Below are 14,415 nucleotides of genomic sequence, written 5' to 3'. Positions count from 1 at the left end.
GGCATTCAAATACAGATACACTCATCATTGCCAGGGACAAGAGTTGAGTTAGATGACCTTGGGTATGTAATTTATTTATTCATTCAACAAATGCATACTGAGTGTCTACGCCACTACATGCTGTCCTCTGCACTGGGGAGATGGTGATGCCTCACCAACCTGATCCATAATGTTGAGCACATAATTCCATGGATAATCAGTTGCAGCTCTGATAGGTGCTAGGAAGAAAAAGTACAGGGTGCTCTGATGCTGCTGCAGTTTAACCTGACAGTCTAGGACCAATTGGGAGTAGAATCCTAGGAAGAAACATTTAAGCTCAAACCTGAGAGGTAAATAGAAGTAAGATAAAGGAGGTGGGGGAAGCACAGCCTGAGAGGACCATGATGAGCAGAGGAGGGACTGACAGTCAGCAAACCTCAGTCTGGCTAATGCCAGACTACTTCAGCCTTCCTCAAGTCAAAGAAGCCAAGAAGACCAGAAATGGGGGCTGGGGGTAATGTCTAGCGCAGGAAACCCTAATAAGAAGTTCTAGAGACAGTCCTCAAACCCGCCAGCCCCGGGTGGGCCCTGCCCATCATGCCTGATCATTATTTTACTCCAAATCCACATCCAGTTTCCTCCTTGATTGCTGGATTATGCCTATTGATGGGACTATTTCCTTTCCTTTCTTCCTCTGTTTAAATTTTTAAAAGATGTAAGAGTAACCATTGACTGCAACTTCAATATGGGTCAATTCTGCCACGTGGCTCCCACAAAGGACAGGCGGCTTTGATCACAGGCTGTAGGCATTGAAGATTCCTGTCAGAGTAAGACAGGAATCTTCAGTGGTGCTATGAATGGGGCCAGACCACAGCAGGATTAATGAGCTTAGTTCCGGGGCCTATACCGTGAGAAGGTTATTGACCAAAGCGGGCCTGTCTCCAAAAGAGAGTTACCAAGGTGTACGAACTCAGGACATATAGAGCTGCACTGTTAAGCCCTTAATCCCCGGCTGGTCTCTGTGCTTCTGAGGAGCCTTGCTAACCTTTGTGAAATAAGCTAGGCCCTGATGGTGTTCACCCTGGAGGAAGCTCATAGAGTTGCCCCTGTCAGAAGCAGCTCGACTACAGGTGAACAACAGCAACTGGGGACACCTGCCACTGTGCCCTCCAGCGGGGGGCCTATACATTGAGATCAGTAACCCCCACATCCTTGCATAGGCATGTGTGCTCCCTTCTGTATCCTCCTACTCTCCCCTTAATGATGCCTCACTTTCAGCTACTCGGGGGAATGACTGCACAGGTGATGTGAGCCATGTTTTAAGTCAGACTGTTCCAAATATGGCTTCCAAGTCAGGGAAGAATCCATCCAACCACATTTGGGACAGGCAATAACAGGCAGAAGGAAAGAGTATTGGTTTAGTGTTCATAAACACTGAGGTTTGGCATTAAAATGGAATTATTAGAGTACCTGGAGAGGACAGGTTCTTTCAAACTTTGCTCCATCCCCCACTGACTGCTACAGTCATCTCCAGGTGACTTGACTTGGATCAGCTCCTCATGGTCTCTTCCTTCCTTCCTGGCTAATGATGTTAGGATGCCTCTGTCCAATCACTATAAACTTATTTATAACCTGTAACAAGGCAGCTATAGGAAGAAATATAAATTTAGTGTTTCCGAGGTTTGGAGTAAAATGCTGAGATGAATATTGATGGGTTGAAACAAGTTTGCAAGATGCCAAGAGCGCTCAAGGTCAAGATCCAATATCCCAGAATGAAAGGCAGCAGTTACTTCAGCAAGTGGACTCTCCAAATGAGGTTCCCTTTACCCACACACCCCTCCCCACAAATTGGTACAGATGTGGATGTCTGACCCAGGCAGGGTCTGGCAGAAATGAGATGGCATACCTCAAAGGGTTTAAGTGAGTCAGGGTTTGTGAAGGGAGCATTTGCAGAGGTATGGGCAAGGTTAGGGGACCCAATTTAGTGCAGCATCCCAGGACTACAAGAGCGGGAAGTTGTCACCACCCTCAGCCTAAAGGGAAAAGATGGTAAGAGCTGGAGCTGTGGAAGAGCAGTCCCAGGCAGGAGCCATGCCCAACCACAGCCAGGCAAGACAGGTGCAAGGGGGACAAGCACACAGCCTTTTCACTCACCTCCCACTCTGCAGGTGCCCCCCCGCCCCGCTTTGGCCAACCCAACTGAAAGACAGGGAGCCTGAGATAGAGTCCATGGGGCCTTGGAGCCTAGGTCAGCGCAAGAAGAGTGGAGAGTGGGTCTCTAGGAGGAAAGGGGGATGAATAGCACAGTGCCCAAAGAGCACTGGGATGAGACAGGATGGAATAGGGGAAGGGCCTTGGGAAGTGTGTAAAATACCAACACTTTTAGGGTCTTTATGAAAGCTGTTCTCTCTATACTAGTCGTGGCCCTGAGACTTACCTGGCCCCCAAAGCACTGGGAGATGTTATGAGGATAATACAATCTCCGTGGATGCCCTATCTAGTGAGCTCTCTTACTTTGCCTCACCTCAGGACCTCGGGAGCACAGTAGTTATGGGGCGACAGATCCTGTTAACCAGAGCAGAAACCAGGTCACAGAAGGAGGACGCAGACATGGAAAGAACATGGTTTCAGAAACCATGAGACATGGGCTGTCCCCTGCAAGGGGAAGTTCCCTCTTCATCCATGCATTTCTAGAGAACTGGACTCAGGCAAAGTCAGGTAGTAGAGGCTCAGTTCAGTTCGACGTGAGGAGCAGCTTTCTGATGCAGCCCTTTGACAGCTGTAAGCCAGTGAATGCCCCACCCTAGGGAACTAGGAGAGGCCACTGGAGAGGGCAGGCGCTCAGGTTAGGCTGGCTGGGTTTGAATTCTGGTTTTGCTGCTTATTAGCTATGTGGCCTTGGGCAAGTCAATTGATTCCTCTGTGCCTGTTTTCTTACTTAAAAGTGTGGATAATATTAGTACCTACTATTAGAGTTGTGAGTTATGGAGTTAATCCATATAAGAGACTTAGAACAGAGTCTGGCTCATAAGAAGTGCTCACTAAATGTCAGCTAGTAATTTCTACCATAATTATTTGTCTTTGCCATCTTCATCATCCTCAAGAATGCTGTGAGTTGGGTATCTTCACTCTGTGGGGTCAGAAGGCAGTCAACACCCAGACACTTCACAGAGATGTCATGACATGTGGAGGAGATAAATCCTGTAAAGCACAGGGCCTCACACATCATATGTGCACAATCAGTGTTGACCCCATTGGAATGGATGGCCTCAAAGACCTGTCTTATTCTCACATTCTGCGAGTCTTCCATCCTAAAGTTTTGTTTCTTGTGGACACTGGAGAAGCTTGTTCTCCCTGTGCCTCTCTCCTTTCCCTCTTATCTTTCTGCTTCTTTCCTGTCCGTTTCCTTCTTCCCCAGGCTAAAGTGGATAATGAGATCCTTAATTACAAAGACCTGGCAGCTCTCCCCAAGGTTAAGTCCATCTACGAGGTACAACGCCCCGACCTCATTTCCTACGAGCCTCATTCCAGATACACGTCTGATGAGATGCTGGAGAGATGTGGCTATGGAGAGGTATGGCCTCTTGCCCCTCTCTCTGGGGCTGCTGGAGGAGAGGAGGGTCCGTGGGGTCCCCAGTCCCCTCCATCACAGACACTTTGGCCTCCACAGTGTTGACCCAAAGACTCTTTTAAACTGGAATTTACAATTAGCATTTTAAAATCAGGTGATTTCATCCAAAAATCTACTTACTTGAAAAATTAGAGCTGATGACACTACACCAGTATTTCCACCATTTAGAGATGGGGAGCAGTTCTCCTGGGTCCCCACCACTTCCTGAGAACCCCAACATTGAAGCTGAGAACCTGTAACTACTTATCACTCGAAATACTGTTTTTCTTACAGCGGAGAATTTTTATACACAGCCCCATGGCTCTTATCCCCTGCCACAATTAATGGCCATTTGGGTTTATAATACTTAGTTAGTAGGTTCTCCGGTTTTTGCACTTGGCCTTAAATCCCCGAACTCAAAGCAAGAGATGAACTCTTAGTATAAACACTCAGCATCAGATGGCTTTTGAAATAAATGGTCCCTGGACAAGAGAAAGTGTTCTCTGTAGAAGGCAGGGTGGCCACTACCCGGGAGGCCCTGGCCATTGCTATCCCAGGAGATTTCTGACTCCATCCCAGACTCCTGAGCTGAGATCATTTGGAGCAGAAGGATCTGTGGCCAGACTCAGGTTCTTGTCCCTGTTCCACCACTGTCCCCTTCCTCTCCAGAGGGATTGGCTTCTGTTTTGGTTTGAGAGCCTGGTGCTGAGACTCTCTGTGTCTGGCCCCTGAAATGGACCAGGAAAAGGGGACCAAGTGTTTGGTAGAAGCTGATTTTCCTAAGGGCAGCGATGGCCCACTAGGGCCCATAAGCCACACCAGCTCTGAAATTTGTTTTATTTCGCTCACAAAATATCTTTTTAAAATGTAAGTTAGTTGTCAACATTTAAACATTGGGAGATTTCACCTAAGAATTTGCCTTTCTGACTTATCTTGGAAACTTAAGAAGTTGTGTTAACATTGGACAGACAACCCAACCTGGCCCTGATGTTCTAGGGCTGAGCAGCCCTCCGTGGAGGGGACATTCCATCTCCAGCTTCCCACACCACCCACTGGCCAACTCCCGTGTTGATGGCACCAGCCGGGCCCTTGCTTGGACCTACCTTTGGATCCCCTACTCAGGCATTGTCCTCAGGAACCACAGAGGGGTTGTGAACTGGCATAGGGACACGGAACAGTCATGAAATGACTCTGAGCTTGCAGTGGAGAAGCCTGGGTCCAGGTGAAGACCCTGCCACCTCCTCCCTGAGAGGACCCGAGCCTTCCTGTTCTCTCTCTGGGCCTTGGCTTTTCCATTTGCAAAAGGAGAACATAATCTCAAGGTTTTCTACCACCTGTCAGCACTGCTATCCTGGAACTCTAAGTGAGGGTCATCTGGACAGGAAGGCTGAGGGCAGCAGAGGCCCTCTCTTTGCTGAACCATTTAACTGCTCTCTGTCCCTCTCTCTCACCCTCTTCTCTCTCCTTCCATGACTGCCTTCAAACTCTTCGCTTCTAAGTCGCTGGGAACGTTATCTCCCTACTCCCAGGTAATTAATCTGGTTTGGGGAGACCTTTTATATAATTTTGTCCCTTGATGCTGACCAAATAGGCCCCTGATTTCACCCCAAGGGGCCCGAGCCCTTGGCCCAACGAGGGCAGTGATAGGGAGATAGGAGCATGACCTGGAGGAAGGGGTGGTGGCGTAAAGGGTAGAAATGATTGGGGGCAAACCTGATGTACCCTTTCTACCCAGAGAAGACCTCCCCAATGCTTCTGTGATCTTTGGCCAGGATTCCAGGGACCTGACCCTCAGGTTCCATTCAAGGGCCTGTGAGTGATGGGTGAAGGCCCTGGAAATTCTCTGCACCCTGCCTTGGGCTATGCATGTAACCTACGGAGGGGTCTCTATTCAGAAGGGCAGCACCGTGCTTCAGGCCCTAGAATCCCAGATTCTCTGTCACTCCCCCTCCCGCCTACCAGACCCTTAGGCCACAGGCCCGCCTAGTTGCTGGCCTTGCTCACAGTCCCACTTCCTCCCCAGGACATCTACGAGAACCTGGACCTCCGGCAGAGACGGGCCTCCAGCCCGGGATACATCGATTCCCCCACGTACAGCCGGCAGGGCATGTCCCCTACCTTCTCCCGCTCACCTCACCACTACTACCGCTCTGGTAAGGAAGGGGGACGCCCCCAAAGGGACAGGAAGAGCCAGGGGGACAACACAGTGGTTTGATGTTCCCAGCTGTGGAGACAGAACAGGGCTTTCCTGAGATCTCCGTTTTACAGCATGGCCGCTGGAGGCCTGAGGCCACCCAGGGGACCAGCTGGGCCTCACTGAGGCCCTGCAGATGCCCTTGGCAGGGGAGAGGAAGAGCAGCTGTGGGGAATGGGTGGTGAGCTGCTAGGAGAGGAGAGTGGCAGACATCCCAAAGGCCCTAGCTGGACGAAGACACTTCACTCCTCAGCCTTAGGCCTGCCTGGTCCAGAGGATAGAACCAAAGGACCAGAAATGGGGCTGTGGCCTGGCCTTCACCCACAGCCCAGCCCCACCCAGGCCAGTCAGGTCGTGGACAGCCAGCCCTGAGATTAAGGGTGAAGCCAGCAAAGCAATTCAGGGAGGTGGGAGGAGAAGGGGAGGGCGGGGTAAAAATGCCTTCCTGAAGCTTAGTGGAGTGGATTCTTCTAACCCACAAAACCTGACTTTGGGGTGAAGCAAGAAAACAGGGTCAGGTCTGTTTCTGCAGACACAGTGCATGAGCGCACAGCCGCCTCCCCACTGTCCCTGCTCCCCACACTTCACTGCTGCCTTGACTGCCACCGCGTTAATGCCTGTTTTCTCTGCCTCTGTTCTCTCTGGGGACCACTGCCTGCGTGCTCCAGGGCCCGAGAGTGGCCGGAGCTCTCCATACCATAGCCAGTTAGATGTGAGGTCCTCCACTCCAACCTCTTACCAGGCTCCCAAGCACTTTCACATCCCAGGTAGGCTGCCAGCCCGGAACTCCCGGCATGGACGGATGCATGCTTCATGGGGTTGCCGGGCACCCTGCACCGGCACCGAGGAGAAGCCAGTTCCTGGGGACCCTCCATAACCATCACCGGAACTAACCCACCCTCCAGTCCTGATACACCCCCAGTCTTTCACTCTGTTGACAGGATCAACCTTGGTCAGGACCGCCAGGAAGTAGCCCAGGGAAGTGCCTCGAATGCCGAGGGGCCGTGATGGGACACAGCAGTAATCAGGCTGAAAGTCAGGGGCTGTTGCATCAAAACTCGGGATTAAATCTTGATCCTGCTGCTTATATATAAGCTGGTGACCTCAGGCCAGTTACTTAGCTTCTCTGAGCCTCTGTTATTCCTTCTGTACAGCCAGGCACTATTCTGGACGCTGAGGTTGCAACTTAAACCAGCCCAGGTCCTGCCTTCATGGTGTTTATGTTCTAATGTGGGGAGAGAAATCATAAATGAGTAAACAAATAAGTATAAGGATAATTTCGGGTGACAGTAGGTGCTGCAAACATAATACAACAGATAGAGTGACTGGGGGAGGCTGGGCTAGATGAGGTGGTCAGGAAGGGCTTCTTGGAGGTGGTGACAACCTTGAAGCCAAAAGATGAGAAGGAATCATCCTTACGAAGATCCCAGGAGGAAACATCCTGGCAGAGCAAGTAAAAAGGCCCTGAAACAGGCCAGTGTGGCTAGAGGTGGCGAGCCTGGGGGATAGTGATAGGTGAGCTTGTAGGTGTGAACTGGACAAGATCTCGCCCTGAGTTACAGCCTCGACTATTCTCCCAATTCCGAGCGCAGGTTCTCACTCCCCACTCACTTTTCCTGGGAGCTCATCCTGCTGTTTCATCTACACCTTTCTCACCTGCCCCAGAAAGGTCCCAGCCTGTCTGTTTTAAGGAATTGGGAGGAGATGACGCTGAACCCTGGCTGCAGCATTCAGGGCACTTTCTCATGGAATGAGGCGTGGCTGCTGGGTGGAGGCAGTGGGGCCCGTCCTGCATGGGGCCTGCTGAGCACGTGCCCACCTTTTGCCTGCATGCCCACCATTCATGCCCCAAGTCCTTCCTCTGCACCATTTGAATCCATCCATTCCTCTCCCCTCACCTTTCCTGGAACCTGGTGGTACGAGGTTGGAAGTTCAGCTTTGGAAGAAGGCCACCTGGGAAAAGATGGTGGACCCTTGGGAAAACTTATGGACCAGCTCTCTCTTTTGAGATCAACTGACCAACTGCTTTCTCCTTTTCTCCTCTCTCTCTCTCTCTCTCTCTCTCTCTCTCTCTCTCTCTCTCCTCCCTACTGTCCCTTCTGGGTCTGTCTGGCAGCTGGAGAAAGTAACATCTACCGGAAACCCCCGATCTACAAACGGCATGGTACGGTCTGAGGCAGAGCGGGCATGGCCAGGCAAGGGATGTGGGGCAGTTAACACATGTGCAGAAGGCGCTGCACCGGTCACCAGGAAGGGCACCTGCAAGGCTGCACCTCGGTCCTTACTGATTCCAGGGGACATTGGAGAAGAGTGTGCTGACATTTTAAAAGAGCAAGGAAGGCTTCATATCCCCTAAATCCTTTGCCACCATCTCCCCAATCCCCCTTCCCTACTGTCTGGTATCCTAAATTCCATGGTCAGAGTAACCCTTGTCAGCTTACCGCTGGGAGGGGCACTCCCAGGGCACTGACGCTCAGTCATTCATCACTGAGGCCTGGCGGTTCTGCAGGAGCACTTACTGAGCCTCGGTGCAATAAGCACACCTCTTAGCAGAGGCGCGGCTGCTACCCTGTCACCCTCGCGTGCCCACAGGTCTAGGTGGGTAACAGAGTTGGTGGAGCATGGAGCCAGCAGAAGCAGCCCTGAGCCGGGATCTGAACTCACTGAGCTGGTGGAAGGGGCGGCACAAGTATAAATAGTGGCTCTGGGTACTTACAACCTGATCATTTAGACTAGTGGTCGGCAAACTGTGGCCCCTTGAGTGTGGCTCTTCCACAAAATACCATGTGCGGGCGCGCACATACAGTGCGATTAAAACTTCGTGGCAACACTCAAGGGGCCAAAGAGCCGCATGTGGCTCTCGAGCCACAGTTTGCCAACCACTGATTTAGACAAACATCTTCAATTTTGGAAGGGGCCGGGCTGGGGTCCAGGGGGGTCTGTGAGCATGTGCACGTCTGTGTGTGGCTGCAGAGGCCATACCATGTGCCCCAAGTGGCCACAGAAAGTCACCAACCCTGACAAAGTTAGTTTGACTTTACATCTGGAAAAGGCCCCCAGACCCCAAAGCCCTCAGGATTGCAGGATTTGCAGATGGCTCTGGGAGGCAGGGCGTCTGGGGTGGAGGTGGGCTGAGTGGATAAGAGGGCGGATGAAATGGCTAGAGGAGAGTGGCTGGGGACTGACTGAACCACATCAAAGGGAACTGGGAAGCTTTGGGAGCAAGTGCTGCTGGGGGAGGGGGCAAAGCCTAGAGCTGGCTGAGGGCCATCCCAGGACCCTCTGCTGCCCTGGCTGCCAGGAGTGTAGACTTTGTCCCTATAGCTTCTCTTCTGAGGAATTGTCCTAAAGCCAGCCCTCTCTCTGCCCTAGTCAGCCTCTTGCCAGTCTTTGAGACATGCTAAAGTCACTGCCCCAGAAGGTTTTGTGGCTGCGATAGGTTTGATGGTCACTCCATGCTGTGGAATTCATGTGGAAGCTGGAAGCTGGATGGCATCTGAGCCAAAAGACTAATTCTGATGCTCACAGATGAGGAAACTGAGGCAGAGAGGGGAAGGATTTTCCCAGTGTTACAACTGAGTTAAGTGGCAGAGCTGGGCAAAGAACCCAGCGTTGCTGACTCCCTCCCTGTCCAGTGCTCCTTCCTTCGGGTCATATAATCTCCCCAAGAAGGACTTGGCATCTCAGGGTGAGCAGGTTGACCCGACTCAACATGCAGCAGGGCTTGCTTGCCAATTCCCACCCTAAATGTGGCTCGAATCCACAACAAGGCCAACTGCTCGAAGGTAAGGAAGGTAAGGAAGGGCAAGGGCTCACCTGGAACGTGTCCAATCTCACCTGGAGGAGCCACGGCCTTAGTGTTCACTCAGGAGCACACCTGGGAGTCCGTGGAATGTGGTAGAAGGAGCCCTGAGCAAGGTGCGATCCTGTTCTGGTCTAACTAGCTGTGTGGTTCTGAGCAAGCACCTTTCCCTCTCTGGTGTTCAGATTCCCACCTGTTAAATGCAGGCCTTGGCCTCAGGGCTTTCCAGCACCAATGCTCCCTATTGTGGCCTTACTCCCCTGGGCTGGAGCCTGGCTGAGACATGGGAAACAGTGCACAGGAAACTGGTCTAGAATACTCTGCCTCCCTACAGCTCTCTCTTTGGGTCCTTTGCAGGTGATTTATCGACAGCAACCAAGAGCAAAACAAGTGAAGACATCAGCCAGGCCTCCAAGTATAGTCCAGCCTACTCTCCAGACCCCTACTATGCTTCAGAGTCTGAGTACTGGACCTACCATGGCTCCCCCAAAGGTAGTGTGCCCCGCAGGGCAGCCAAGGCCAGAGCCCTGTCACCTACACCAGGGACACAAGGGCCAGGATAGTCACCTGCTCCTTCACATGATCATTCACTTATTCATCTGACAAACATGTATTGAGGACCAGCCATGGACCCTAGGGAAACACTGGGGAGCAAACCAGACCATGTCCTTGGTCTTGTGGAGAAGACACGGGTCCTACCTAGAGCAGGAGGTGATATCCCGGAGGTGAGACACAGGTGGTAAGAGAGCTAATGACAGGGGCATGCTGTCCAGCCTAGGGGATGACAGAGCATCTCAGATGCAGAGACTGTGGCTACAGGAAGGGTGAGGAGGAAGCTTTGTAGAAGCACATCTTGCAAAGCCCAAGATGGGAGGGTGGTTCCATGGGGGGGAAGAAAAGGCCGTCAGCTTAACCGGAGTTCAGAGCAGTGTGGGGAAGGTGATGAGGAGCCAGATCCCACCAGCCTTGTGGGTTTTCGTCTTTATCCTAAACAGTAGGAAGCCATTAAGAGTGACATGATCAGATCTATGCTTGTGAGAGACCACTTTGGCCACAGGGGGAATAATAGTTTGGAGGATGGATGGAAGGCTTTTGTAGGCACCTGGCAAAGAGCCTTAATGGTCCTCAAGGCGAAAACCCCAACCAATCTGGCATCCCAAGTGTTTCCTTTCAGTATGGGGAGGAATTTTCATCAAGTGCCATTTGGATTCAATACACACCTTTGCTAACTGAATGTCCATTCGAAGCAAAGCTTCTGAGGAGCTGAGAGGACCCCTTCCTCGCCCTCAAAGAAGTCTCCATTTAGAAAGGAGCTAAGACACCAGCACAACTATGACCCAAAGTGAACAGCGACCAGGGTCCATAAGAGAGAAGTGTTCAGAGGCTGCACAGCCAGCAGGTGCCGGGGCGAGGGGGATCTTAGATGAAACTGCTTCAATCACAAACAAAAAACCCAACTCCAAATGGCTTAGGCCAAATTAGGGATTTCCTGGATCATGTGACTGAAAGTTTCGTGGCACGGCTGGATCTAGAGGTGAATGAATGTCATCGGGACTTATCCTGTCCCCCGAGTTGGGTGGCTCCATTCTCAGGCTGACTCTGCCCTATTCATAGCAGCGGGAGCTCCGGCAGGTCCAGGCTTACCTCCTACCCTGGGCAGGAAAAGGGCTTCTCTCCCACCAAGCAAAGCCCCAACAGGGTGGCTTACTAGCTCTGTTTGGGCTGTCAGCTTCACGCCCACCTCAGAGCCCAGGAAGGGAAAGGGATGCTGGGCACCTCTGTACAGGAGGCCATGGTGGAGCGGCAGCTCACCAAGTGCACTTGGGCAGGGTCACTTGGCTTGAAAGTGGCAGCACCTAAAGGAAACGCCCACCTGTCTAGGCTCTACTGCCCCTGCACCCTCTCCCCAGAGCAGGCTGAGTGGGCAGCACACGCAGGAGCTGATCCTCGCTGTCTTTTGGCAGTGCCCCGAGCCAGGAGGTTCTCGTCCGGAGGAGAGGAGGACGATTTTGACCGCAGCATGCACAAGGTGAGCCGGCCACCCCGCTGAATGAGGTGCTTAGACGGTATGTTACTGAGGATGTTTTCACTTGCGAGTGACAGAAACCAAATGCAAAGTCAGTTGTTGATGGGGAAAAAGGAATGGCATCACTGAAAAGTCAAACGGTAGGATTAGCTTCAAGTATAACTAGATCCAGCTGCTCAAAACACTGCCCCGGGGAAGCTGTCTCCTCTGCTCCTGTGCCGTTGCCTCGGCATTGGCCTCATGCTCAAGCAGGTTCTTCTCACGCAGTGGCACGTGAGTGCCAGCAACTCTCATGCACCCCGACGGGAGTGGAAAGTGGTGGCACCTACTGCAGAAACTGGTGGTTCCTCAAAAAGTTAAATGTAGAGCTACCATGTGACCTAGCAATTTCACCTCTAGATATATACCCAGAAGAACTGAAAACGGGTACTCAAATATATGTTCACACATGCTCCTCACAGCACTATTCACGTGGCCAAAAGGTGGAAGCAACCCAAATGTCCACCAGCTCACAAAAGGGTTTAAAAAATGTGGTCTATCCATACAATGGGATATTATTCAGCCATAAAAAAGGAATGACGTACTGATACATGCCACAGTGTGGATAAACCTCACAAACATTGTGCTTAGTGAAAGAAGCCAGACACAAAAGCCCACATCTTACACAATCTCATTTACATGAAATATCCAGAATAGGTAAATCCGTGAAGACAGAACATAGATTGGTGATTACCAGGGACTGGGCTGGGAGGAGAAGGAAATAGGGAGTGACTGCCTAATGGGTACAGGGTCCTTTTAAGGGGTGATAACAATGTCTGAAACTAGATAGAGGCTGTGGTTGTACTAAATGCCACTAAATTGTTCATTTTAAAATGGTTAAGTTTATATTATGTGAATTTCACTCCGACCACAAGACCACTTGTGAAGGAGAGATGAAGTCCCAGAAGAAAATACGGGTGCTGCAAGGAGGGAGGGACACTGGGAAGGCAAAAATGACAGAGGTTCACTATAGAGAGTCCAGTCACTCAGCCTCGCCCAACCCTGTTTGCTGGGGTCCCACCCCAGCGGGTCCAGGGGTCCCCAAAGGCGTAGACGGAGTCGGCGAAGAAGGAATGACACGGAGACAGTGTTCAGTTGATCAGCAGCCTAGCCAGGATCTCCAGCCAGGATCTCCAGCCAAGTTCTGGTCTGGATCTCCAGAGAGGTTCTGCTTAGAATCTCCTGCCAGGGTCTGTGTCCATGTTCTCTTGCTAGGTTCTCCAGGTTCTCCAGCCAGTTTCTGTAGCCATGTTCCCTCGCTAGGTTCTCCAGCCAGGTTCTGTCCAGGTTCTCCAGCCAGGTTCAGTCACCAGGTTCTAGTCAGGTTCTCTTGCCAATTTCTGTAGTCAGGTTCAGTCCAGGATCTTTTGCCAGTTCTCTCCAGCGAAGTTCTTCTGTCTCTAGGTTCTGTGTAGGTTCTGTCTTCTTCCTTCTGTCTTCTGAGTTCTGTGTTCTAAGTTCTGTGTCTCTTCTTCTAAGTTCTGTCTCTTGCTGTCTTGTTACATCTGTATTTATACCAGTTGATTCAATCCTATCAATCTCTATTACAAAGGTTAGGGCGTTTCTTATCTCCATTCCAGGGAGTAAAGATTATGTAGCTTAAGCATGATTGTTCGTAGTTAAAGTGATTAATTACCCACCTGGCACTTAGTTAAGAGGTTTTATTCCCTCCCTAACTTCAGGGGAAAATCCCTACCTGGGGAAACAACCTTTCTCAGAGACCTTGGTTAAAACACATAGTGCCAAGAAGGTGAGCAAACATATTAAGAACAGTATGCCATATATGCCAGGTCCCTTGAAACAGCAAGGATGGACCGGCTCCCGGCACCTGTTCCATCTCAGGGCTCTTGGCTTCCTTCTCACTTCATCTTGCTTCTCTCCCACCCCCAGCTCCAGAGCGGAATTGGCCGGCTGATTCTGAAAGAGGAGATGAAGGCCCGGTCCAGCTCCTATGCAGATCCCTGGACCCCACCCAGGAGCTCCACCAGCAGCCGGGAGGCCCTGCACACAGCTGGCTATGACATGTCCCTCAATGGCTGTAAGCATTGCTCTGGAGGCCTGCCTGGTGGGGGCTTTCTCCTCCCCCCTGCTATGGTCTCACCTGGTTCTAGAATACGGACTTGGCAAGGGGCTCTGCAGGGCACTAAGTGAGACCATGTGCTGCGATGAGTCACTCTGCTTCTTGGGGCATCTGAAGCAGTGACTTCCAATCAGGTTCAATGTCAACAAAAACATCTTCTACTCGTCTAAATGGCTCAAAGATATAAGGGGTGCCTCTTGAGGTAGTGAGCCTCCTATCACTGGAGGTATACAAAGCAGTTTGCCCTAAGAGTCACTGTAATCCCATCCCTGTTCCTGGACACACACACATGCTCTGCCTTCTCTCTTTCTTACCCCTGTGGGAGTCAGTCCTGCCAGGAAATCCTATCTCAAGTCAATACTTGATGGGTAATAACCTTGTCAAGAATAATCCTCTTAACATCATATCAATACTTGATGGATACAAGTCAATACTAGATGAGTAGTAACCTAATCAAGGATAATCACCCTGACTTTAGATGAGATGAAAGGATATGGTGGTAATGATGTTAAAAGCCAGTTCATTCAGTGTTTTGCAGGTGTCAGGCACTGTGCTAGTACTTTTCTGTTTTAGGTCATATATTCTTTACAATCACCCTGTAAAGGAGACACTCCCTCCCCATTTAAGAGATGAGAAAATTGAAGCATGATTAAGTAACTTGAAGAAGTTAAGTATCTACTAATGG

General features: G+C 51.0%; 1 protein-coding gene across 8 annotated transcripts in view; it reads left to right on the top strand.

Moving 5' to 3' along the window:
- ABLIM3 (actin binding LIM protein family member 3) overlaps positions 1-14,415 on the top strand; it is a 106,114-nt gene that overhangs the window by 83,049 nt on the left and 8,650 nt on the right. For 2 of the 8 annotated variants that reach the window (XM_036312567.1, XM_036312566.1), the window contains exons 11-18: positions 3,398-3,553; positions 5,089-5,118; positions 5,613-5,742; positions 6,452-6,550; positions 7,900-7,947; positions 9,943-10,077; positions 11,550-11,614; positions 13,541-13,688. In XM_036312567.1, the coding sequence (XP_036168460.1) occupies positions 3,398-3,553; positions 5,089-5,118; positions 5,613-5,742; positions 6,452-6,550; positions 7,900-7,947; positions 9,943-10,077; positions 11,550-11,614; positions 13,541-13,688 (811 nt within the window). The remainder of the gene's footprint in view (positions 1-3,397; positions 3,554-5,088; positions 5,119-5,612; positions 5,743-6,451; positions 6,551-7,899; positions 7,948-9,942; positions 10,078-11,549; positions 11,615-13,540; positions 13,689-14,415) is intronic. The other 6 variants (XM_036312568.1, XM_036312570.1, XM_036312569.1 and 3 more) reach the window with 6 other exon arrangements.

Source organism: Myotis myotis, unplaced genomic scaffold (assembly GCF_014108235.1).
Source record: "Myotis myotis isolate mMyoMyo1 unplaced genomic scaffold, mMyoMyo1.p scaffold_m19_p_6, whole genome shotgun sequence".
NCBI lineage: Eukaryota > Metazoa > Chordata > Mammalia > Chiroptera > Vespertilionidae > Myotis > Myotis myotis.
Note: the sequence above shows the minus strand (reverse complement) of the source record. Positions and strands in the feature narration are given on the sequence as shown.